This window comes from Thamnophis elegans, chromosome 5 (assembly GCF_009769535.1).
Source record: "Thamnophis elegans isolate rThaEle1 chromosome 5, rThaEle1.pri, whole genome shotgun sequence".
NCBI classification, from domain to species: Eukaryota; Metazoa; Chordata; class Lepidosauria; order Squamata; family Colubridae; genus Thamnophis; species Thamnophis elegans.
The window spans coordinates 26,464,459-26,488,675 of record NC_045545.1 but is presented as its reverse complement, the minus strand read 5'-3'; the positions used below and the strand labels follow the sequence as shown (position 1 = coordinate 26,488,675).

The 24,217-nt window shown below is 38.3% G+C and overlaps 1 protein-coding gene across 1 annotated transcript in view; it reads left to right on the top strand.

The window, feature by feature from the left end:
• The window catches only part of CACHD1 (cache domain containing 1), a 135,908-nt gene that overhangs the window by 56,071 nt on the left and 55,620 nt on the right, over positions 1-24,217 (top strand). The window contains 2 exon segments of the mRNA XM_032217813.1: positions 9,337-9,485; positions 15,348-15,454. Coding sequence (XP_032073704.1) covers positions 9,337-9,485; positions 15,348-15,454 — 256 coding nt within the window.

Below are 24,217 nucleotides of genomic sequence, written 5' to 3'. Positions count from 1 at the left end.
CACATAAAAGAATATGTCATAACCTTACCAAAGAGATTTTTTTTTTAGAATAACTTGGATGTCTTGATAACAGTAGACTGTTCATAATGTTAAAACTTCGGGAGTTCTGTAACAGAAAAATAACTGGACATGAACATTGGATATTATGGATCTAACGCTTTTTAGAGATAATCAGGAAGAAAAATAGATAAATCGTTTTTAGACAATAGTCAAAAATATATTTTTGCGGTTTCCCCAGGTGACTGGTAGGGTGAAAGATTGGAATTATCAGCCTGCTACTCCTACAAAGCCTCCTACCTTAATGTTTCATCTTGTTTTCTGGCTTGATATTTCCTGTTGTCTTCACCTATTGATCTTTGTCAATATATGGCAAAGATAGGGCTTTATACCCTACGATCTCTTTTTAGATTTTTTTTTAAATTGGAAAACAATGATGTAGCACCATCTCCTGAGACATATAGCCAGCAGAATCCTTCCCTTTTGGGGGTGGGGGCGCTGGGAATAGACCATTCTTGCAAGCAAGCAATAAAATAAATTTTAAAAAATGAATGTAAAAAAAATCCCTTTTTAGTTTTAATTGGTTTTATAGTACATGTGAAGCATTCGGTGGCAAGGCTGATGAAATATAGTGCAATTTAAAGAGCAGGCCACAATTTAAAAAGTTCTTCCATCAAAGTATAAAGGAAATAGAAGTTTTTAGACAAACTGCAAGATGATGTTTGGTCCAATCATATTTTAGGACCAACATTGTATCAGAAGGCTCTAAATTGCATCTATCTCTGCAAAATATCATGGTATTAAAAACATTGTAAATAAATAAAAGCACCCAATTACTGAGCTGGTATGTAGAATATAAGCACCAAACACAAAATATTAGACTTAAGCCTACACATAAAAATGAATTGCATGCAGCATTTTTAGCTACATATTTTTTTACCTATACTTTCAGAAAAAGACAGAAACAGATATCCCTCTGTTTTAAATTATCCCTGGATTTCCCCTTCCAGATCCACTCCAGTTGATTATTTCTGAAGTAGCTGGGAAGAAGTGAATGAAGGCTCTCTTTCTCAGCTTCAGCTTCCGGCTTATCTCTTTAATTTTAAAAGACCAACACTTTTTCTGCCTAGACAAAAGGTAGAATGTTGGGGGTAATCTCCTTGATATGTGAACTCAACTCGGCCTCCTCAGCTTGAATGTTGATTGAAACTGAGAGCCTGCCTCTCAAAGAAGGTGGGGAGGGGCCTTGCCCGCTAATTTCACTATGGTGGTTATATTGCAAAGAATACATTTGTATTATTCCCTAGGCATCTTGAGCAACGTCTATGCAAAATGTTTTCGTATTTTCATAAGGCCAGCCAGGAGATTGATACGCAATGTAGGTTGTTGAATTTGTTGGTTAGGCAGATTGTTGACTCACTCCAATTCTTTTGTTAAAGGTTTTCTCTGTGTGTTTGCTCCTGATGTTGCTCTTCAGCTTGATGAATGAGAATAATACCCCATGAGCTTCAAATCTCTAGGCTTTTCTGTCCCAGCAGGAGAGAAGCTTTTATTTTTATGTAAAAACATTCTCACAAAGTTTTATTTTTGGTTTAGCATTACAGCTAAATGAAAAAGTTATATTGTACATTATTTAAGCTTAGGTTTTTTTTTAACAACCTAAAGAATTAGCCTGACTTGTTTCAAGCAAATCTGTTTTACAGTTTGGATTGATGCAAAAAAGTTGAAATTTCAAATTCTTCCATCTGACTGGACCAAGGAAAAGAGTCCTGTCACATTAAAATGTGCTCTATGGTAATTTAATTTATTTTATTAAATTTGATTTCCAGACAATTTTGGGAAGCTTTCATCCAAGAATTCAAACACAAGCATATTGAAATAGTGAAAAAGTATTAATTATCCAATAATATAAACAATAGTTCCTTTAAAAGTAAAGTAAAATTGTTGCAGCATTAGACATTTCAATTTGATATACCGCAGTCTTATAATCAGTTAAAGAGGAAAGGACCCTGTGATTCAGCAGGCCTTTTCTGATAAAATAACTATAATTATTATTATAAATGCTCATTTGCATTATTTACATTGTAGTATTAATTATAGTAATAGTTGCATCACTTAGTTTAATTACTCTTATTTATATGTGTAAAAATTGTTTCTTTTTGTTGCTCTTGAGTTTTGGGGGGAAAGAAAATCAATATATAGATAGTCCTTGACTTATAACCACAAATTTCTGTTATTAAGTGTGTTTTCTCCCATTTTATGACCTTTCTTGCCATTTTTGTTAAGTGAATCACTACAGTTGTTAAGTAAATTGGCTGTTAAATGAATCTGGCTTCCCAACTGACTTTGCTTGTGAAAGGTCGCAAAAGGTGATCACATGGACTGGGATACTACAACCGTCATAAATATGAGTCAGTTACCAAGTGTGTGAATTTTGATTATGTGACCATGGGAATGCTGCAATGGTCATGTGAAAAATGGTTACAAGTTACTTATTTTTACTGCTCTTATCACTTTGAACGGTCGTTAAAAGAACTGTTTGTCAGAGTTCCAAATATCATCCAAAATTAAATCAGAGTTCAAGGCAGAGCTTTCCTCAAAGTTCCAATTTATTAAGAGAGACATGTTGGTACATCTGTGGAAAACCTGAATCTGAAAGCTTCCTGGGTTTTCCACCCAGTTGAAAGTTCAAGATCTTGCCCCGCTAGCAATTCCACCCATCCAGTTCTGGTCAGGCTCAGAGATGTGGAGACAAAAAATGACCTTGGGCTTCTAGAAAGGAATGTTTTATTTTGACAACAACACATTCTACAATTCTACTCCTTACTATTCCCCCTCCCAATTACCCCACTAATGAAACAGCATAGTAAAATAATAGAGAGTGTGGCAGGCTAAAGATCCTAAAAGGAGTATGACTGCAGGTCTGACACTGTTGTTAAGTCAACTAACTGTATAAAACTTTACAGTGATGTTTGGTTGGTTTGAGGTACACAATTTTATTTTCTTCAGTTTTAGTTTATTGGTCATTTCCTATATACAAACATAAACCAATGATCTATGACAATGCAAGGCATGCTGAGAAAAAAATGGATGGGAATGTATTACTTAATACACATTACAGAAATAAATTTTAGGAATTTTATACATAACTTGTTTAAATATGCTTATGAAAGCAAACGCCACTAATGAGTAAACAATTAACATCACTGAGGAAAGTGTTAGCATTATAGAAACAGCTGATAGACAGCAGGCATTTCCATAGATCACCTGATTGCAATTCAATATGTCATCAAATTGGGTGGTTTCTTCAACCTTCAAACTTCAGCAACATTTAAGATGTATGGACTTCAACTCCCAGAATTCCTCAAATGTCTCGATAAACACTGATTTAGGGAATGAGGCTGCTTCTTTAATTCACCTAGGAATTAAGAGATAACATTAAAAGCTTCCTAGAGAAGTTGTTCTCAAATTGCTGGTACATAGCAATCAAAACAGTTTGAATTACAGTACATACAATAGAGACTAAGTTTAGAATTTAGATTTAGAACCAGTAAACCATAGGAGACATGATAATCATGGCTTTGCATGTGTTGCATGTAGCTGTGAAAGAGTATGTTGTATAGTATATAAAATTTATTCTAACTTTCAGAAGTTTGCTTTTTGAAACAAAACAAAATGGCAAAACTTTTTTGAGGAATCCTATCAAGTGGTCATAAACAATTGTTGGGTTAATTTATGCTGATTATGTATTTTCTAACCCTTTTTACTAGTAAGCCATTCATGGGTACTGATTACTTTGGGAACCAACTAACTTTCTACTGTTATTTATTCTCTGGGAGAGTTAATGTGCTCCAGCTCCCAACTATAAAGCACTGTCACTTTGTGGGCCCTAGAATACATGACTTTATGGTAGCTGTGACTGCTCTGTGAAACATTATTGTCACCTTTAAAGCCCTTCATGGACCAGTACTTTTGAATGACCTCTTACATCCACCTGACCCATCAGAGCGGGGAGGCAGGGAATGTTGCTTAAGGAAGTACCATAAGCAACATTGAAGTGGGAACCAGAAAAAGGGCCTTCTCCATGATGGCTCCATCTCTTTGGGACATCATCCTTGCAGAGATTAAACTGTCCCCTGATTGGACACTCTTTCACAAGATTCCAAAGACATGATTTTGCCAAATGGGCCTGGAGAACCCAGAGTGGGATGGATCTCATCAAGTGGCTCCTTTGATTGCTTGTTTTCCCCAGGGGAGGGGAGAGTTATTGGTTTTATTCTTTTTATGTTGGATTTTGTATTGTTTGTCAGGTGTCCCCAACTCCCAGTCTGTGGACAGGCGCCGGTCCGTGGCCTGCCAGAAACAAGTGAAGCATGCAAATCAGCAAAGCCCCATCCATGGGATGCAGGCAGTATGCAAAACCACGCCCCCTTCAGTCTGTGGAAAAACCTCTCTCCAGGGAACCGGTCCTTGGTACCCAAAAGGTTGGGGGCTCCTGGTTTATGTTGCTATCCTCCCCAACCTGTGCCATGCATTCTTTTCGTGATTGTCTTGCTTGTTTTGAGCAGCTAGTTGATATTTTAATCCTAATGTGTAAGCCACTTATGATAGAGACAACATTGAAGTTGACAAACTCTCAACCCACAGAAACATTCAACTATGTGTGGCATTCTAGTTGAAAGAAATCCATAACTTAGATTGGGCAATAAACGTCTGGAGTATTAGCAATAAATCATTCTATAATGGCAATTAAATATAATGCTACAAGTAATTTTATTTGAACATTTTTGTTAAAAGGGTGTCCTTGGAGAGCCTTAATTGAGTCGTAGAATTTGATAGAAACAATTGAGGCAGGGCCCCTGCACTTATCACTGTAGGCCTAATTATTCACATAAGAAGGTAAATCATGATGAAATGGCCTGTTATTAATAGTTAGGGGAGACATTTATCAAATGCAGACATACTACAAAAATAAATTACATATTTATATGTACAAATTGAGCTGTATTTTTAAATCATTTCCTTTTGTAAAATTTAGGTATATGGAGAAATAGAATGAGGAGGATTAAAAAGTATCATCTAATTACCCAACACTAATTAAATAAATCTAGTCTTTTTTTTCTGAAGGCAGAATACTTTTAAAATAAGTTGCTGAACATTTGAACATTTTGCTTTGAGCTGTAAATTATTGTAAGATTATTCTTCATTCAGACCATAAACTATAGGGAGCTTAAGGATTCAGAATAAGAATTATTAAGAAAACTTCAAATGGACTGGAGAAAACCATATAATATTCAACACTCAGTTGTGTAATGGGATTAGTTAGTAACTGGGCAGAAAATTCTACATATACATGTGTGTATGTGTCCGTGCATACAGAATATATTCTTGTTTTAACAAGTTGCTTCCAGATGTATTTTTGTGCTGAACAAGATGTGTAAAGAAAACTATTGAAATAAAAGACACGTATACTGCAGAGCTACTGTTTTCATTGTGGTACAGTGGTAATAGCTGTATCATCCATTCTGACTGTGCTTATCCAATTCAACCAATAGTAGCATTTGGAATAAATGACAGTGATTGTGTATCTGCACAATGCCACCTGTCAACTATATTACAAAGCAAACATACGTTCTTCCATGAGTGTGCTCTGTAGTGATTTAACATTTCCATCCTGAGCAGGCTAGCAGAGCAGAATTCTAAATTTTCTGGGTGTTAGGCTAATGGGGTGAGGATTCAGTAGATCAGACCTGGGCATTTTATGACCTGCAAGCTACATCTGGCCCACAGACAGTCCCAGTACGGCCCATGGTATTGGTAGTGGGGGATGGGATATTGGCAGGGGGTGGGGCATCAGCATGGCATCAGCATTGGAACATCGGGGGGGGGCAGGTGCAGCAGCAGTGAGGGGTGTTGGACAGCAGAAGGAGCAGGGCAGCAAGTACAGTGGGTGGGACATAAGCCCTCAAATTTATCTTATTCCCAGTTTCTCATAAATTTCCCCTTGGGAAAATTAATTGCCCAGCCATTCAGTAGATTCCCATTTTGCAGTAGGTTCTTATCTTCCTGGACCTTTGAAGGTCTTTTTGAGGCTAGAATTTCTTGACTTTGGAAAGAACCAATAAAAGTCTGTTTTCTAGGCGATCAGGACGAGTAAATTCTGAATTAGCATGGAAAATTCCAGCTTTTTATGACATGTTTCTATGTTATAGATCAGATATATCTACCACCATTTTAAAAAGAGATCTGATTCAATTGTTAATGCTACTTGAATATTATAGGGTTATTACCAGGGGTGGGTTCCTACCGGTTCGCACCGGTTCTTGCGATCCGGTTCGTCAGTGAACCCGGAAGTAATTAACTTCCGGGTTCCTAGCTCCTAGCCCCTGTCGCTGGGTGCCTGCAGGGTTTTTCTTTTTAAAAAACGCCTCTCCGGAGAGGAAGCCCTGTCAAAGCGCACCTTTCCCGCCTCGGCGGCTGCAGGGACCACCCCACCACTTTACCTTCCTCCTCCTCCTCCTCCCCTTCCGCCCGCAGCAGCAGCAATGGCAGCCGAGCCGGGAAAGGAGCGCTTTGGCAGGGCTGTCAAAGCGCACCTTTCCCGCGTCGGCGGCTGCAGGGACCATCCCGCCGCTTTATTTTCTTCCTCCTCCTCCTCTCCTTCCGCCCGCAGCAGCAGCAATGGCAGCCGAGCCGGGAAAGGAGCGCTTTGGCAGGGCTGTCAAAGCGCACCTTTCCCGCGTCGGCGGCTGCAGGGACCATCCCGCCGCTTTATTTTCTTCCTCCTCCTCCTCCCCTTCCGCCCGCAGCAGCAGCAATGGCAGCCGAGCCGGGAAAGGAGCGCTTTGGCAGGGCTGTCAAAGCGCACCTTTCCCGCGTCGGCGGCTGCAGGGACCATCCCGCCGCTTTATTTTCTTCCTCCTCCTCCTCTCCTTCCGCCCGCAGCAGCAGCAATGGCAGCCGAGCCGGGAAAGGAGCGCTTTGGCAGGGCTGTCAAAGCGCACCTTTCCCGCGTCGGCGGCTGCAGGGACCATCCCGCCGCTTTATTTTCTTCCTCCTCCTCCTCTCCTTCCGCCCGCAGCAGCAGCAATGGTAGCCGAGCCGGGAAAGGAGCACTTTTGCAGGGCTTCCGCTGCGCCCCCAAGGACCGCTGACCTCGCGCTGCCGTTTCTTCTTCTTCCCCGGCCTTCCCAGTTAGCTTGCTTGAAGCTCCGAGGAGGCGGGAGGAGGGTCGCAGGAGTGGAAGTGGGGGGAGGTCTTCCCGGCCGGGAAGAGCTGAGAGGCTGCCGGCCCCTTTCGCAGGAAAGTTAACTTTTCTTGGCGAAATCCTGCCCCCCCCCACCCCCCGCGTGGGTGAGCTGTCCTCTTCCCGTAAGCCGCCCGGAGTTACCTGTGTGTGAGGTGGGCTGCCCTATGCATTTGCGTGTATGCGCTGGAAAGAGAGTGAAAAAGAGAGGGAGAAATAATTATATTAATTAGATAGATCAGTCTTTCTCCACCTTGGAGACTTGAAAGTGTGTGGACTTCAACTCCCAGAAAGGGAGTTGGGAGAAAGGGAGAAAGGAGGAGAGAATGAAAGGAAGATGGGGGAAAGAAGAAAGAGGTAAGGAGAGGAGGATGGAAAGGAGAGAAAGAGGGGGAGAGAGGGTAGAAAGGGGAAGAGGAAGAGCAGGAGTAGGAGAAAGGTAAGGGAAGAAGGAAGGGGAAGGAGAGGAAGAAGGAGGAAAGTAGAGAAGGGAGGGAGAAAAGAAAGGGAAAATAAGGTGGTGTTATAACAGGAGGAAGGGATGGTAAACAAAGCAACCCAAACTGTATATTATAACCTATTAAATGAAATAGTAAATGTATAAGAATGATAAATGTTAAAACACTTGTAACCAAACGACATGCTATATGTGATGATGGGTTTTTTTCTTTTTGTTTTGTTTTGTTTTTATTGTTGTGGGCATGTGTCGTCTGTAACAAAAAAAATTAAAAAAAATATTTTTATAAAAAGGTGGAGAAACACTGAGATAGATGATAATGAGGGAGGGAGAGGGAGAGAGAGAGAGAGACCATAACTAGATAGACAGATAGGCAGGCAGATAGACGGATGGATAGAGAGAAAGAGAGAGAGATAGGTAGGCAAGCAGATAGATGGATGGAGAAAGAGAGGGGGAAAGAGGGAGAGGGATACCATAACTAGATAGGCAGGCAGTTAGACAGATGGATGGATGGATAGAGAGAGAGAGGATGTATATAATTAAGGTGACCAGACGTCCCTAGCGAGGTCGCGGGCTGGCAGTAACTGCTGCGGCCTAGCTCCCCCCCCCTCCAGTCAATGGTGTCCCTCTTTATCAATCTGAAAATCTGGTCACCTTACTTGTTTAGGTAATTCTGAGGTGGTTGATGGTTCTGTGAGTGCCTGTCCTTTATAATTTTCCACATTGCCTTGATGGTTTTTATTCCAGTGACTTTGTCTTTCCTGTTCTTAGGCTTAGGAAAAAAAAAACTGGTTTCATTGGCAGTCTTTTTTTTTGGGGGGGGGGGATTTTTATTTTTTTGGTGTTTTCCTAGCACTGTCATAGTTTGTGGGTGTGGGTGGGTGTGTAATGTCCCACAGTTATCTATGCATTAATAATGATCTAGTAATATTAATAATATCTAGTAATTAGTAATATCTAGTAATAACATCGTCTTGGACACTCCCATCCGGTCACATGGGCGGCAAGCCACTCCCATCCGGTCACATGGGCGGCAAGCCACTCCCATCCGGTCACATGGGCGGCAAGCCACTCCCATCCGGTCACATGGGCGGCAAGCCACTCCCATCCGGTCACATGGGTGGCAAGCCACTCCCACAAAGGAGGCCACGCCCACAGAGGTGGTTCGAACAATTTTTGAAACCCACCCCTGGTTATTACCATTACTTTTTTCTATCACATATAGCATATCAACGAATGTGGAATGCACCTATTTTTATGCATATTCATTTAAGATTTTTCCAGCTTATCAATTCATTACTTAGATTTCAGTAGAATTAATTTATGAGTGATATCTTTTTGATTTTAATGAGAGATTGGTTTGAGTTCTATGTCAAAAAACACGGCTGAAGTGAAAAATCTTGAAAACACTCAGAAACAGAAAGTGAAACAATTTCAGTAAATCTTGCAGTTGTTCCCATACTTGTTGGTTTATCTATAAGCTGTTAAATTTTATTGATTAAATATAAATATGAATGTAAATATATTTCAGAATCAATTGCTTTCTCTTGCAATTTGAGCATATTCTGCATTATGAATATAGAATATAAATGTTTCAACACAGTTTTGATTTTGTTCTTCTCTTTAAATTTCCCAGCTAGCCAAAAAAATTCGGGAAAAGTTTAACCGCTACTTGGATGTGGTAAATCGAAACAAACATGTAGTAGAAGCTTCATACACTGCTCATTTGACATCTCCTCTCACAGCAATTCAGGACTGTTGCACCATTCCACCATCTATGATGGAGTAAGTATTCAAATATTTTCTATTGGAGGTGGGAAAAGCCTTTTGTTTGTTTTCCTAAAGTCATCAATATGGCTTCTATGACTAAAAGAGAATTATAATTTGGGTCTCGCCAATCACAGTCCAGCACCTTAATCACTATACCACAGTAGCTGTCAAGGAATAGAAATATCTATCTTTCTGTCTGCCAGTCAATCAGTCAGTCACAAGCCCTAATATATAATATACAGTTGTTTAAGGAATAATGATTAGTGCTGGTTATTTTAAAATAATGGTAACCTGAACGTGGAAAAAACAGTTATAAAAGTGACTGATGAAAACTTGTCAGTCCACAAAAAAACCATCTATAAACAGGTTATGCAGGTAGTCCTCGAGTCACAGTGACAATTAGGATAGGATTTCTCTCCCCAAGGAATTCATAAATGGTGGTGTCACATGACTCAATTGTTTAGCAACAGCAATCCTGGCAGTCAGGATTACTCAGGATTGTGTGATTCTTAAACGAGAAGAAGCCAGAATCCTAGGCAAGGCATGTGGGCAGGTGCTATGGAATGTGGGCAGGTTGCCAGACGCCGTGAGCAGATGATACAGAATGCAGGCAGGTGGGAATGTGCCAAGAAGTATGAAATCCTTTTTCCAATATGCTTTTTATAGGAAAAAAAGTGGCATGACTTATGGGAACAATTTATGGGAACAATTTTGCTTATGGGTAGCTGGCAGGGAAGCTCACATATAGCAATCATGGCACTGTGCAATATTGCAACTATTGTAAGTGCAAGCTGGTTGTCAAATGCCCAAATTGAGACCATGCAACTACAGGGGTACTGCAACAGCTGAAACTTTGAAGGCTAGACATAAGCACTACTACTTTCAGTTGTATGAAAAAAACTCACTAGAATCATAGGTTACATTAAAGGTTTTGCCCTACCCTGCTGAAGCAAATTATTTAGTGCCAAAAGTGGCTTCCACGTGTTTTAATATTATTAATAGGCATTAGGAGGAATTCTTATTGCAGTTATATATTTCATTAATTGCTAGTGTCTGAGTGGACATCTGTCAAAGCCCACAAGTGATTTTCCTATAAACAAACAGCTTTTATGCAGCCTTTTAAAACATGCTTCTGTTTTACTCTATTAAGACTTCCAGAATTATAATGATAAACTGCAACAAATACAAAATTACTACAAATGATTATATTATTTGTATATTTCAATAAACTTAAATTGGCTTATAATGGCAGTTTTGAGAAGATCAAAACTTTACCTGTCTCAACTTATTTTGAGCAATGCGAAAAATAGCAGAGCCTAATCTTAAAGGAACTATTATTCAGGAGCATGTCTAGATACACTCACTGAAGACTTTGAAGTAACTGTATGTAAATACATTTGAATTGTGCACAACAGTAAAATATATTTGAATTGTGTGCAGAGGATACATAACTTTGGGATAATCCTGTGGAGCCTGGGTTTTTCCCCCCTAGGAAAATTGATAAAACTGTGCTGAATGCTTTATAGATATTTTATTTTTACTGGTCAGTGCATTTAGCAGCCACTGTTTTTTTATTATTTATCAAACCCAGTGTTGACTCCTGGCAACTGCATGGCTAAGTTCATGCACATTTCTTGACAACATTTTCAGAAATGTTTTACAATAGCTATCCTTACATCAGGGGTAGATAACTATGCCCCCTTTATGGCCTTTGGACTTCAACTCCCAGAATTCCAGAACTGACTTCTAGGCCTAAAGCAGGACTAGAAATGATAGATATTTTCACAGCACTTTTAGCCACTACTTCAGAAGGGCCATCATGTTTAGTTATAAATCTATTTAAAACTGTTAAATGTAAATGTAATTCATACATTCAACTTACATGTGCCTAAATTTTGTTTTCTGTATTTTAATTAATGTTAGAATTTTTTAAAAAAAGATTCATCTTACGGATTGCTTTTATTTATCTCACTTAATGAAAAAATTGCACTGGAGAAATATTTACCTCTGTAACCTATTACTTGGCCACTCTGCCTTAAATACATTTACATGTAATATTTACATAGGTAAACCTATAGATCTATTTTTGAAGATCATTTACGATAATTCCTTTAGAAAGTGACCTGGCTCACTCTTATAAAATAGCTGCTTAAATATTTGCTATTGCAGCTTTAGCTTTATCGCTGCTCTTTCTTTTGTTTACCTGTCCTCTCCTGGGCTGTGAAATGGAGAGATAAGGAAATTCCTATACTGATCTTTCAAGTTCTTTGTGCAGTTACATTGTCAGGAATGCTAAAATGGTTTGGTTTTAGTACAGGATAATCCTAACAGTATGCAAAGATACTTACAAAGATTAGGAAAGTCTGGTGATCTTGTAAAGGAGGGTGTATGTATGTATGTGCATGTGTGTGTGTGTGTGTATGTGTGAGAATGAATGAATGAATGAATGAATGAATGAATGATACAAATTAAATTATAGTAATTGGTAACTACTGAATATGTTTGGTGGTACTTATGGAAGTATGTAAAATTTAGGGAAGGATGTGATTGGCACTGCAGTGTTAGCATTCCTTTCTTTCAGCTCTTCCTAATTATTAAATGAATTTGATAATACAACGGAATTCCTAGTATCAGATGTTCTCATGCTGAATACAGTATCAGGATAATGCTACAGAACTGCATTTCTTTTATGTAGTGTTTGGATAGACCATGAGTTAGTCTGAGGAATCTTGGTTAACTGTAGGTGCCTTCAAAGCAGGCCTCCATTATTAGCTTAGATTAAGACTCAGTTGGAACTTTTCAAAAATGCTGTTTGCTTTATATATTTTAGTTCTGCAGTATGCAAATAAAATATTGATTACAAGAACAGGACTGGCCATTAATAAAACATATTAGTTTCAGCACTTTAAAGAAAACTGTGGTTTCTAAATGACCTTGTTCTGCAGCTGGTATTGGGGAACATGAGAATGAAGCGTATTCATGAGAAATTGACAGAAAATATGGCAAAATAACAGGGGAGCTTAATATAGTAACCACATTTAGCTGATGACTAGCATTTTATATGCCCATTTCTCTTTCTTCATTTTATAAAACTGAAACTGCACACAAGTTGATTTATTTGTGAATAGTGAATAAAATCTGGTTGGCGCTTACACGAACACTATTTTGATGTAAGATTCAAAGCTTCTGCAAATTTATTTTATCTTCTCCATTTGCTGATCTTCTGCTTGTAAATCTTGTTGAAGGAGAATAAAAATGACTGCTGCCTGATGGGAATTAAATGTCTGAAGTTCAAAGCGCTTTGCACATCAGAGCAAACGTCAATCAAATGAACATCTTGCAAGCTAGGCAGGGAGTGAATTTCTCCATGGGGAAGAGATCAAAGGGGGAGTCACAGTTCTGTTTTCCCCCCTCGGGATGCAGTTTCGACCAGTTGTTCATTAAAGTGAATCCAGAAGGAAGAGTTTTCATATACTGTAGTATAGAGAATAACTCCTCTATGTCTAAATTCTACATTTAAATGCTGTAGATTAAGAATTGATTGCATGTTGGTGCAATAAATATACAATCATTATATAAACACTTTTTAGGGTTTATAAATAAAACACCTTTCAGGACAAAAGATACTTAATTATTCATCCTGGTTTTAGTCAGTTATTAACTGTGATAGCAGGTTTAGAATTTAGTAAAGGTGTTGGAAATAACAATATGATGTAGCAGTTTGAATAATTACACTCTTGATTTCCTTTTAGTGAGGACAGTTTTGGGGATGCAAAAAAGTTCCTATTGGAATCGTGCTAGCTGTTAGGGGAACATTTAATCCCGAGAAGATAAATTTGATTTAACTCTAAGTAAATTTGAGTAGACTGAGGAATGCATGGCTCATTTTATTCAGTCAGTTCTTACATGGATATAACCAAAATACACATTGGAATGTGCAAATAGAACATTAAGGGTTTATTATCTGTTAAGCGATATTGTAAAAGAAAATGTATTTATTAAATTTATATTACTTAGCATTTTACTTAGCATTTCCTTCCTTCTTTGCAATATCATTTGCAAATGATGTATAAATGTATAAAAGAATGGAAATATTTCTGATTTTTTATCTGATCTGATAATAAATATAGTTCAGATCAGAGAAATTCTGATTTTGTGGCCAACATTTTTTGTTTTTGTTTTGCAAACCCGATAAAAGCCTATCTACATTATCCTTCCATAATTATTATTCCATAATTATTATTCCATAATTATCCTTGTGGTTCTGAATAGATAAATAATGGAAAATTAATCTTTCAATGTGCATAACAACATTTGATTACCAAATTATTGAAGATTGGATTGTATGACATGTCCAAAACTCCACTCTTATTCTACCATCTTTCCATCCTGCTACCAGAGGTGGGTTCCTACCGGTTCCACCTGATTCGGCCGAACCGGTAGTGGTATGCCGGCCTGGGTCGCAGAATTGACAGCAACCCAGACTGGATACCTCTCAGAACCAGTTCCCCGGTAGCCACCATTGCTGCCACCATCTTGTTTTTTAGTTCTGTGCATGCACTGAACAATTTCCATTGAATTGATCTCAGAACCAGCAGTAACACTAGCGAGAATCCACCCCTGCCTGCCTCTAATATTGATTTGGGAAGAAATTAAGCAGTGGGATATGTCATATTTTCTGGCTTTTATCAGAGAACACAGGCAATGTCAAACTCTAATTTAATGTTCTTAAAATCTCATTAATATATTAAACTTTCATATTTTATTCTGTTGGCAGCATATTCTTTCTCCATTTCTCATATACTATATGTCTTTCTTGCTGTTCCAGATGTTCATGCATATCATTTCTGCACTTCCATTTTGGTATGTGCTGTTGTCATAACACCACATAAAACCACCATGCTCTCCAGGGGTGGGTTTCAACCGGTTCGCGGCGGTCCCTGCGAACCGGTTGGTCGCCGAACCCGGAAGTAAGTAACTTCCGGGAACGGCGAAGGGCCCACCCGCGCGTGCCCGCGCCCGCTCCTTACCCAGTTTTGACGAATTCTGCGCTTCCACGCATGCACAGGACGCATACAGCGCCTGCGCGATCCTCCAGGAGCAGCTGGAGCATCGCACAGACGCCCTGATGCTCTCCATCCATACCCACCAAAAGATATAAACCTGCATACCCACCAAAAGATATAAACCTGCTATTTTGGGGGGGCGGGGAAATTTTTCACTCCAAATAAGATTTTGGGTTTGATCTGGATCAGGGGCAAAGCATGGATACTGGCTCTTTTTGGATCAGGGATGAAATAATAAAGCCACCCTTATTGTTCCAATTTGCTTGTTCTCCTATAGCTGCAACTTTCACTTGAAGGACATTTCCCACAGAGACTTGTAGATAAGGAGTCTAGGAGTCTTTGTAAATGCCAAAGGCTGAAAAGTTTTGTACCTCTCATACTATGACCTAAATCTGGATTTGATGCTTTGGTTGCAACTTACTACACATCTCTGCTAGTTTTTTTTTTTAAAAAAAACCTTTTTCTGAAGAAGAAAATTTGAGTCATAGTGAAGAAGCCCATACAGCTGGAATATCCCCATCTTTCTGCAGAACAATTATACCACTTAAGTGAAAGTGGTGAATTGTAGAATTTGCTAAAACTCAAAAGCATTTCTTCCTTCAAATGTGGCTAATTTGGTGCTGTCTGCCATTTATTTGATGTCTGTTTCCAAGATGCCTCTGTGTTTGTAAATCAAGTTGACTAGTCTTCTCGATATTTAAGGCTGTTTGTTGGCGGTGATGGAGAAAAACCCTGTCTGTCCCTATAAAAAATTGAAACAAGTATACATGCTTATTTGTCTTAATTTGTTTTTCTCTTGGGCTCATTTCAGGTTTGATGGCAATTTTAACACTAACGTGTCTAGAACCATTAGCTGTGATAGATTGTCCACCACCGTGAATAGCAGAGCATTCAATCCTGGGCGTGATTTAAATTCCGGTATGTAAAGCATCTGTTTTGCAGAAGTTGCTGTATTTTACTGCCAAACCTTCAGACCAAGTGTCATAGCAACCCAGTTTTACTCCCCTCTGAACCCGTTACATTATTTTTCACTTAAGATATAATGATAGAAAGTAGATTTTCTACAGTAATGGTTTTAGTTATAGATTTATTTCAACATTCTATGTAAGAACTGTTGATGATTGTTTCCCCCTCTGTTCCATCTTCTCTGACCGTTCTGCCATCAGTTATGTTAATTCCCAATAGCAAGAGTCCAAAATGCTTATGATCTCAGAAAATTCTATCTAATGTGCAGTTCTTCTGCAGTCACCACCTTTAATTTTGATGTTTGAAGATGCCTTGAATCTTTTTTTTAACTTCTTTGATGCACCATGGAGTTTCTGTCATGAGAACAGATCCATTTGTTTGCTACTTTTTAAAAGAGGAAGGGTGGTCTTTCTGTCTAAGGCTGTAAGACTTTCACAAGGGATTCAACCTTTGGTTAATGTAGTTTTTACTTTTTGGCATTGCTTTCAAATGTAAATAATGGGTTTTAATGTATTGTGAAGAGCGGGCACTCTTTTTCATCTAATACTCTAGATGATAGTTGTACCATGTTGCAACTTTCTTTTCATTTAAAAATTTTCTTTTTCATAAATGAAAATAAAGCAGAAGACGGGGTAAGAGCTGCTCAGATCAAAGCTGAAGCTAAGATGTATCAGATTTGAGGGAATCCAATTTTTTTACATTCCTCCTTTTACTGCAAGTGATAAGGATGTGTATTCCTTATTTAGGATTTTTTAAAAAATATATTCTTGTGAAGATGGGCCCATTAGCAAATCAAATGGTATTTCAATCTTGCTCTCTTTCCTTTTCTGCTTCCTGCTTCCTGGACTATCCTTACTTCTTTCTTCAATGAAGGGAAATTAAGGTACCCTACAGCAGACTCTTTGATATGGAAACATCAAACTGCAGTAAAGTCATGGCCTGGCTTTAAAGTGCTTTGTTACCCTTTACTAGCTTCAGAAGTGGTTGTATTAACAGTAGTGACTGACTGAACATGAGAAGGGCGTGGAGTTGATTATTGAAAATGGTTTGCTGGTATATACCTCTCTGTCAGTTCCATTGTTTTTTCATGATTCAATATTAATATTTACATTTCTGCTTCCATCTGTGGTGGCCTGGTGTAAATTGTCAATCTGTCTAGCATCACCAAACTTTACAAATCACTGCTAATCATCTGCATGTGAATGGATAAGAGAGAGTGGGGGAGGAAGGAGAGTCAGAGACAGACTGAGATTCTTGCTTCCATCTTTGCATTCTGTTCTTATTGGGTTAACATGAGTCTTTTTGAAACATTCCCAAAATAGATGTGCTTAACCACTGATTAAGCCGTACCCACCAGGGATATCCCTCAAATAACACTTGCATAAAGAAAGTTCAAAAAGGTTTGCAACATCTGCATGCAAATAAAATCCCCAATGAGTCAGAGTTAAGTATATCCATTTTGCTCTAAGTCCCCAGCCCCCAATACCTACTTCCAAAGCCTATAATATCTCATTGTAGAAGTTCCATGATGTAAAATCTTTGCCAGGGCATCAACTTTTTTACATTTCTGGTTTTGGGAGTTGTACCTTAGTTTGTTTCAATGAAGCTTCAAAGAAAGCATTATGCTCCTAGGAACCTGTTTTTAGTTATCAGGAAGAAAAGATGTAAGAACACATCTTTTTTGTTGTTCATGTTTGGAATTTATTCTTTTCTGTATGTTTTGCCTTTGAGAAGGCAAGAAAGTAAACCACCCCCACCCCCAATTAAGATAAAAGATTAATACATGACATCAGTAGGGAAACCATCTGCTTCTTGAATAATGTGGTCACTTTTCAAAAGATAGATTGTCTCTGAAAGTTAAACAATCTTAGAAAGTTAATTGCTTGCTTTCTTCTTTATCTTTGGAAAATTGTGTGCCATTCCCCCTCTTTCCTTCAGCTAGTTTAGTTCATTTGCCTCTCCTTGGGGAAAACTACCAATTTTGCTATAAAGCTGTGCTGATTTTTCTATGACCACAATGTACAATCTTTTGTGAGATAAGCAGGGACTGAAAAAATATGCTTTCTTCCTCCCTTCAGGTGCATTTATTTTAGCTCCCATCTCTTCAAACTGCAAGAATTCCCCACAGAGATGTCTCTCTTTCTTTCTTGATGAAAACCCTAAGAGATGTAATTTAGGACTCTATTTTTCTTCATTCCATCTTCTTTAATCTTTAAAATGAAATCTTGCACTTTAATATCTTACGATATCTACAACAAAACCAGTTTTAGGTTAGAGGTAGGGTTGGGGTTCCATACTCCCCAGAGACAGACAAAGGTATTGCAAGCTAACTGTGTTTGCAAGTTGTAACTGTGTTTGTCAGGTTGCATTTTACTTCAAGAATCACTAATTATGATGTTTGATAAAACTCTGCTGTGATTTTCAGGGTATTTTTTTTTAATGCCAGATGATGTGAGAGTCTTGTAATAATTAATAAGCCAGAGGTTAGCAAAGCAGATTTTCTGTTGGATGTTATATAACAATATAGCATAGTAATATATATTTTGCATGAAAAGCCAAAAATTATGCCAAAGGATTTACCTGTATCTCTGCTGTAGAGTTGCGATGACAAGTTAAAGAGTTTACAAAAATCCTGTGGAAATGATTTCTTTGGAAATAGTTTTATGTCTAATATTAGAAGTTTCTCATAATTGTTTTTGATCTTTTGCTTATTTTGTTTCTCCTTACTTCATTATGCATAAATATTTGTTGTTTTGTGCATGTACAGCATATACTGAATTATATATTTAATTGATACTCTGGTGAAAAACAGTGCCTACCAATTTGGATTTCTAGATTATATGCAGTATATCTCCATCTATAGGAAATAGAGATCTTGGTCAGGAACAGAATCCAACAACATCTAGAGCAGGTGTGGCTAACCCTAGATAGCTACTAATGTGGCTCCACAAGATAATAAAAATATTTTTAAAAGGTTTGTTATTCATGCATATTAACTATATACTATATTTTATATGCTGCCCAAGACAATTCATTTTCATTCAGGGCAGCCCAGGGAAGCTAAAAATCTGGGCAACCATATTCTAGTCTTCAGGTTCAAAACAAACTAGACCATACAACTCTTTAAAACCCAAAAGAAAAACTAACAGAAATAAAACAAAACAGAAAGATTGAAAAGAATATGAATTAAGAAAAACAAAGGACAAAAACACAACTCTTGTTAACTCTGGAAACTCTGAGGATGAGCTTGGGGCTGTTGGGATTTAGATGGTTTAAAACCGGCTGAAGTTAAGCCAAGCGAGATGAAATTGCTGTTTGTCTAGCATGTTTTGGGTTTAAATCTTTGATGACACTTCCCACGAAGGAGCAAGTATATAACCAGGACTCCCTCTGAACTCATAATAAAGATTGACAAAACTGTGCATAAAATGATAGCAGTTCTTGCTTGCTATAAATTTCATTCCTGGTGTGAAGAGAGAACCAAAGGTGAAGAATGCATAATGACAGTTTTATAAAAATAATAACATTCAGAACATAAGGATAATATTTCCAAGAACCAAAACATGTTGAAAGAGTTAAAAATTCATTTTCAGGGCTAACCTGTACTAAAAACAGAGCATAGTTTATTTATTGCACAAGGTTACTTTGATAAATTGCTCTTGAATATGGGTGTTGGGTGACATAGGATGGAAAAAAGCAATCCCTGTACCATATTTCTAGATCAGTGTTCTAGAAACAATCAAAAAGAGATAGTTCCTTTAGGAGAAAAATTCCATACTGGTAGCAGAAACAGGAAACGCTTAATTCAAAAGCAAATAGCTTTTACAAAAGCATTTACATATGTATTTTTGTCTGAAATGAAATAGTATGCAGATATGGTCAAACAGTGATTTAACAACCAGATTTAAATTTGAATCTGTTGCCAAAGAGCACATTTAACAGTCAGTGATGTGCGGTGAGGTTTATGGCTGGTGAGGCAAACAGGCAAAAGCCACCCTGCCGCCCCAGTGCTATGTCCGACATAGAGACTTTCTTGAAAGTGGGCAAAAGCCGCCCTGCCACCCCGGTGCTAGAGGCAAAAGCCGCCCTGCTGCTATGTCCACCATAGAGGCGTCCCGCCTCTATGGTGGACATAGCACCGGGGCATCCAAAAACACTGCCGCTGTGTCCAACATAGAGGCGTCCCACCTCTATGGTGGACACAGCACCGGGGCGTCCAAAAGCGCGCCAGCGGAGGCAGGTAAAACACACACAGACACACACACACAAAAATTACTTACAATAATACAATTACTTACAAATTACATTAATTTTGAATTCCTCCCCCTCCCTCCGACCCACATACCTTTTCCAGCTAATTCACAGAGGATTTCAACTCTGCTCTTGTCTGCCATGATGAAAATGTAAAAGGAAAAAGGCAAGAGCTGGTGAGGTCAGGCTGGGTTAGCTGCTGCCAGAGTCCCCAATGGATGGCTCTGCTTAACCGTTTAAAAAAGCCTCTAAAAACACCCTCTACAGGAGGAGGCAAGAGAACCAAGTGCCTCATCTACATAAGGAATTTTTCGGCTTTTAACCTTTGCTTAACTCTGCTCGAGTGATCATAAAGATAGACTAAATGAGGTACGTGGTTCTCCCGCCTCCTCCTGTAGAGGGCACTTTTTTAGAGGCTTTTTTAAACAGTTAAGCACTAAGCAGAGTCATCCACTGTGACTCTGGCAGCAACTACCTCAACCTTTTTCCTTTTACATTTTTTTTCTTTTCATGATGACAGTGGTGAGGCCCTGCCTCCCCTGCTTCCCCTGACTGCACGTCACTGTTAACAATGCTGTTATCTTGTAATTAGCAGCTTTGCAGTACAAGTGGATTTCGTATTCTAATAAATATGAATCTATCAAAAATATAAAAATCATGGAGGTGGAAGATTTATTCCTTGGGTGATCTGTTGCCTAATGTTCTCTGTCCAAATCTATTGCAAAAGTGGAAGTCTGGATCAAAATTGGCTTATACCATTAGCTTTTATATCTAACACTGCCATAGATTCTTTCCAGCTTTGAAATATGTCTCAACATTGCCCTTGTGTTATAAGATTTGAGACTCAGTTTTCACCTCTGATCTTCCATTGCTGAAGCTTTAATCTTATAGCAAGAACAAGCCCAAAAAAATGGTGTGCAAATTCTTTCTGAGAGTGCCTAATTTATAGGATTGTCGTAATTTAGGCTTTACCTTCATGCATATTTAAATTTACATGTTTCATCCTCTGAGTATTTCTACTTATGCCAAGGAGGATCACTGGTCTTACAAAAGCAAAGCCAGTTAAATTATTATGAGAAATATTATATTGCTTAACTTTATTGTATTTATCTCACAATTAAACATGAGATGTTTTGGTATATAATATTTCATGAGTTCCTTTGTGTTGAGATAGTAGGTTACCAAGGATCAGCTCATGTAATACTTGGGCAACATCATAGTTTGGCCTTGTCATTTATATTTGGTTGCACAACACTGCACCAAATCCAATTCAAACCGAGGACAAGACTTCCTGCCTTTGTTATAAATGAGAAACTCTTTCATCTTTCAGAAGTCATTGAAAGGAAGACGTTTTGGGTGTGTATGTGTTTTTACAAACCCCTCCCTTTCTCCAGCTTATTCTTAAAAACAATCTGCTGCAGTGCAAATTTTGCGTTGATCTAGTGAATGACTAAATTTTAGCTAGGAGGCTATTGAGCTTAGCAATGAAATAGTGCAGGCAGCTCTGTCATCAAGATGAAGTTTTAGTCAGGGTTCAGCAAAGCAATTCCTCTAGCAGGCATATTTCTTGGAGAGCATTGTTTTATAAGTCAGGAAGGCCAAATATGGCTTCTCATCTGATTAGGTTGGGCTGTGGGGTTGTTGTATGATTTCCGGTGATTATACTAGTGATAGTACAATGCAGTAAGGAGCAGGTCATTAATTCTCTCAACCTCTGATGTTCTCTGATGACATAAAGGGGGGGGGGGGCAACGTTGGTAATTTTAAGACCTGTGGACTTGAGTTTCCCAATATTCCCAAGGCAGGCAGGATGACAGAACTTAAAGTTGCCAATGTTGGACATCTCTAGTGTGAAGAGTAAAGTAGCTAAGCATTGAAAATGAACTAACTGGCTGCAGTTCCACTAAGCCAGGGGTGGAGAACTATGGCCCCTTTATGACTTGTGTACTCCCAGAATTCCTGAGCCAGCCATGCTCAACTTGAACTCTGAACCCAGAACTCTCAGGAAGTCATAAAGGGGCCATAGTTTCCCACCTCTGAACTAAGTAGTTCCACTAAGTCTCAGCAGCAGTACTGTTACGATAGTTGTAGTTAACCTGCTGTAGAAATATAAAATAAACTATGTTTCCTTTATTAGCAGGCTTAGCATAGGGAATGGGCAGAAGTATATAAACAGACAATACATGCTCTAATGAAACAATCTTTAAGTTTAACTAACTACGAAGTCAGTTTAGCTTTGTGGGTAATGCTTTTTGCTGCAGTGATATAATAGTGATTTTGTATTCTTCATCTCGGACAACTGTAGTCTCTTGGCATTCGCTACCAGATCATAATCGCCATCTTTGAGAGAACGTTTGGCTTCTGGGTAATTCCGAAGTGGAGTGGGATGAGATGAAAATTTTAGAAAAACCATTAGAACAAAAGAACTGGCAATTTTAGAATGATAATCTCATGGACATGAAAGATTACTGAGGTTGAGCCAACTGAAGGATGGGAGGGAGGGAAGGTGCTGTGAAGATTGGTGGGTGTGCAGGAAGATCTTGGGCTGATGGGAAGGCACTGAGAAAATTGGTGGATGTGCAGGAAGATCAGAGTTTGTTTCATGGGAAGACTGGTGGCAGACCACTGAGAAAGTGGGAGGTGAAGGCCCAACAAATACTTTAATGCATGTGCAAAAAGGCATATGGAATTAATGGATACTGAGATGCTTTGTCTCTAAAAAGGCATGATACTGAATTGTGTGGGAACCTTTGGTGCAATTACTACCTTTAGACGTGCCGGTGTATCTAGATCAAGCTTTTTGTGATTTTCTCTTTTAGTCACTGTATTTTAAATATCTGTGATTTCTTTTTTTAGAAGTCAGTATTTAAAGGTCCTTTTGGCAGACTTGTTTTTTTTTAACACCTATTATTGGGATCAATAATTTGTCTTAACACTAGACTTACTGAGTAGGAGTTCTTTGTAAACCTAATTTGTTTTCTTTTATTATCATTCAGTCTAAGAAAAACTAAATAAATAAACACGAATAAAGCTGGTGTTTAAGTGGTAAAATGTATCCAACAGCTGTTTCTTGTCCAAGGTCAAATATCAACTAAAATCATGTCTCAATAAATTAAAAACCAAACCTTTGAAAGGTTCTGTTTGAATAATTAAGAAAACACAATTTACAAAAATAAGTGAGAATGAGAAGTAACCTGAACTTGAATTTAGGATGAAATTCCCTAAAGCTTATATTGCCTGCTCTGCTGCTTTGCTTCCTTGGATAAATTACTCTACATTTTTTCTGTACTTAACTCTGTAATTGTAAAATGAGAATAACATTGTCCCAAGTGTGCAATATGTGCATTTACTTGAAAGGGGAAGAAAACTTCATCATATCTAACATCATTTTTATCTTTCTGTTTAAGAATGATATTTAATAGGTGCAGTTAATTTGAAGCTAGAATGCAAATCTTAAAACGTGCCAGAAAGCCAATTTCTGGAACTACATTCCTCTTTCATTTCAGCAAAGGAAACCCGAATCTTTCCCTTGTGGGAATTATTTTAGTAGAAAGTATAAAGATGTCGTCTGTTTCTGATGGATTTTTGACACCTGGAGAAAGAGTTATACATGGGGGGGGGGGGGGAGTAAAAGAAACATAACCATTTAAAAATGAGTATGTGACAAAAGTGAGAAATGAATAAGAAACTTGATATAATATAAATATATAACTATGGTTTGAACATAGATTTGAATTATTACCTATTCTTTAATGTACATTTAATGTTGTTTACAAAGAAGTTCCATTTTATCATTTGGTAAACTAGCAGAGGTATGATCTGAGAGATTATGAGTTGGAGCAAGAGAAAATGTGAGGATGAGGATTCCTACCATATCAACTAGAGTATTCCTATTCAAAGTTTCTGTAAGTCAGAAAGTGAACCATTAGGGTCTTGAGCAAAATTGATTCCCTCATTCTTCCTCTGTCAACTTGTTTTCCAGCCAACATCAACACTTGAACATTCATTTGGGGCTGCTGGGGAAAAGGCTGTATCCTTTAGAATGAATTGTTGGGAATAGAAGGCCTTCCTTTCTGCTATCTATGAAGAACTCCCCTGAAGTCCGCTGATAATTAGCCCCTTGCTTATTAGATTCCTTACTTTGCCTCTTCTTTCAGCAGCAAGACACCAAGTTGTCTATTTGAAAGGCTGACTATGAAATGATCAGTATCTGCATAGCCACAGGGAGGAAAATGTGTAACTGTCAGCATTGACAGATCAAGGGCTGTGTGAGCTGCAGAGGTCACCAGCATTTTACTGTTCCTCAACCATTTCTAAAATAGTCTTGTCTGGAGAGCTTCCTTGTTCCTTTTTAACTCAACCAAATCCATTTCCCTTACAACTGTCTGCTTGTTAGCATTCTAACAAATTGAATTCTATAATAGCAGCACTGAAATAAGACCAGATGATATAACCTCTCTTTGG